This window comes from Triticum dicoccoides, chromosome 5A (assembly GCF_002162155.2).
Source record: "Triticum dicoccoides isolate Atlit2015 ecotype Zavitan chromosome 5A, WEW_v2.0, whole genome shotgun sequence".
Taxonomy (NCBI): domain Eukaryota; kingdom Viridiplantae; phylum Streptophyta; class Magnoliopsida; order Poales; family Poaceae; genus Triticum; species Triticum dicoccoides.
In genome coordinates this window covers 423,129,102-423,131,614 of record NC_041388.1, presented here as the reverse complement: position 1 = coordinate 423,131,614, position 2,513 = coordinate 423,129,102, and the positions used below count along the sequence as shown (strand labels likewise).

Genomic DNA, 2,513 nt, shown 5'->3' with positions numbered 1-2,513 from the left:
GACAACCACCATGTTGTCCAAGTGGATTACTAAGCCTTCTTAAGATCACATCATGTGGAAGAAATAAATCTTGGTTATTCACCAATTGAATCTAGCTTGTTACATATTGAAACCTCACTAGAGGAATATGCCCATATGGCACTTGCATCAGAATGTCTGGTCTTTGTCAAGTCTATGCATGATGAGATGATGGATAAGATCACTCCACTTGTAAAAAAAATGGCTTTGAAAATCAGAAGTGCCATCAAGACTAAAGTTTTTTGTTTGGTTCTTATGCCGAGGGTGATCCTAACCAAGGATGACTTTACTAAAATGGAGTAGAGTAGTAAAAGTACGTTCCTTTTGTGATCATGACTAGAGACATCTGTTCTTTGACTAACGTTTTACTTTTATATCATACCCCCTCCATTTCATAATGTAATGCGTATGTATTTTTAAAAAAGTAACTTTGACCGAGTTTATAGAGAAAACTATTTATATCTACAATCAAATATATAAAATGTGGAACTACATCTTATGAGAATCTAATGATATATGTTTGACATTCTAGATGTGAATGCTTTTCTCTACAAATTTGGTCAAAGTTCGTGAGGTTTGACTTTTTAAAAAATCTATATGCACTACATTATGAAACGGATAATACTACACCTATGTAATACTACTTACGTGTTTTACGTAATATGCAACGTGGACAAATAGAATTAGAGATAGGAGGATGAAGTGGCCCACCCTCCTGAAAATCAGAGGGAGGCAAGTAATTTTTACCTTCGTTCCTAAATATTTGTCTTTCTAGAATTTTCAACAAATGACTACATACGAAGCAAAATGAATGAACCGATAACATTTCCTTTTGTAGGTATGTAAAAGGTTCAGGACAAGCCATCGTGGCCCTCGCGGTCCTGCAAGTGTCCCAACAGGAGTGTGCTGACTAGCGACCACTCGTGCTAGCAAGACGTACCAGCCACCCCCATCAACACTGCTCACCGGTGAGTAGTGTACCGCCTACCAAGACGACCCCATCACCTCACCATTACCACAAGGAAAAAGAAACCGACCCTGTCACAGCTAGGCACCACCACGGATTGATCGAAATGCACACACCACCATGCATGCGTCCATGTCGTCCTGCGTGGGCGGTGGTTGCGCATTACTCAGCCATCATTTCCATCTCCTTCGCGCACGGCATATACTCCACTACATCTCCATTTCCATCTATCTATATATATTCTACGATCTGCTGCGACACATGAACAGCATAACCAGCAATGGCGCCGGTGAAGGTGTTTGGGCCGGCCAAGTCGATCAACGTGGCGCGGGTGCTGCTCTGCCTGGAGGAGGTCGGCGCCGAGTACGAGCTCGTCCACATGGATCTCTTCCAGGCCAAGGAGCAGAAGAGCCCGGAGCACCTCGCCAGAAACGTACGTGTGTCCAACTCAATGCATGCCTGCTTCCACCGTTCCTCCATGCCATAGCCAGACCTGTCCATCCGGTGATGAGTGCTGACTCTTCTTAATTGCTGCAGCCGTTTGGGCTCGTCCCGGCCTTACAAGACGGGGATCTGGTCCTCTTCGGTGAGCATCAAACTTCCATGGCTCACTCTCGCTCCAGGTCTCAAACTTGCACTCTAATGTCCTCATGCATGGCTTGCAGAGGCCCGTGCGATCGCGAAGTACAAGACGGAGCAGGCGGACCTGCTGAGGGAGGGCGACCCGGAGGAGGCCGCCATGGTGGACGTGTGGACGGAGGTGGAGGCGCACCAGTACCGCCAGGCCCTGAGGCTCATCATGCTGGAGTGCTTCCTCAACCCCACTCTGCGCGGCCTCCCCACGAACCAGGCGGTTGTCGACGAGGCCGTGGAGAAGACGAAGAAGGTTCTTGAAATCTACGAGGCGCGCCTGTCCGAGCACAGGTACCTCGCCGGAGACTTCTTCAGCTTCGCGGATCTCAACCATTTCGCGAGCACTTTCTACATCGTCGACGCGACGCCGTATGGGTCGCTTCTCGACTCGTACCCTCGCGTGAAGGCCTGGTGGGAGGACCTCATGTCCCGGCCCTCGTTCAAGAAGATCAGCGCCAATATGACCACCAAGGTTTAGTCATGACAGGTTTCGAAAGTCTTCCCCGGTCCGACAGAGCACGTACCTGTAAACGTTTTGCAGTCTTTTCTGTCAAGAAATTCAATAAAAGCAATGTATCCAACACATCCTTATACAAATATACATTCTAAAAAAGTCAACATCACACAAAAAGGGTGCCCGCGTAGCTTCATGGTGTGCAAGAGTACAACTAGAAGACTCCCATGCTAGCAGCACGTACAGTTGTCCATGTCAACTTTAAGAGTTAATTATATTATGGACTGTGATAACTGGCAACCGTGTGTCAGATTGCGAAAACCACCACACCCCCTTGTGTCGCACGAAACCCATCCCTTCTTCTCCTGATTTTCTGGGCCATCCCGTTCCCCCCGCATGAACCTCTCCCTTCGCCCGATTTTCTGGGCCACCTGAATCCCC

General features: G+C 47.8%; 1 protein-coding gene across 1 annotated transcript; it reads left to right on the top strand.

Annotated features, from left to right (window-relative positions):
- Positions 1-1,255: 1,255 nt before the first annotated feature.
- LOC119297510 (probable glutathione S-transferase GSTF1) lies at positions 1,256-2,201 on the top strand. The gene is made up of 3 exons (XM_037575273.1): positions 1,256-1,418; positions 1,523-1,571; positions 1,651-2,201. Exons 1-3 carry the CDS (start codon positions 1,266-1,268, stop codon positions 2,094-2,096), a joined length of 648 nt encoding a protein of 215 aa, XP_037431170.1. The 5' UTR covers positions 1,256-1,265; the 3' UTR covers positions 2,097-2,201.
- The last annotated feature ends 312 nt before the right edge of the window (positions 2,202-2,513 follow it).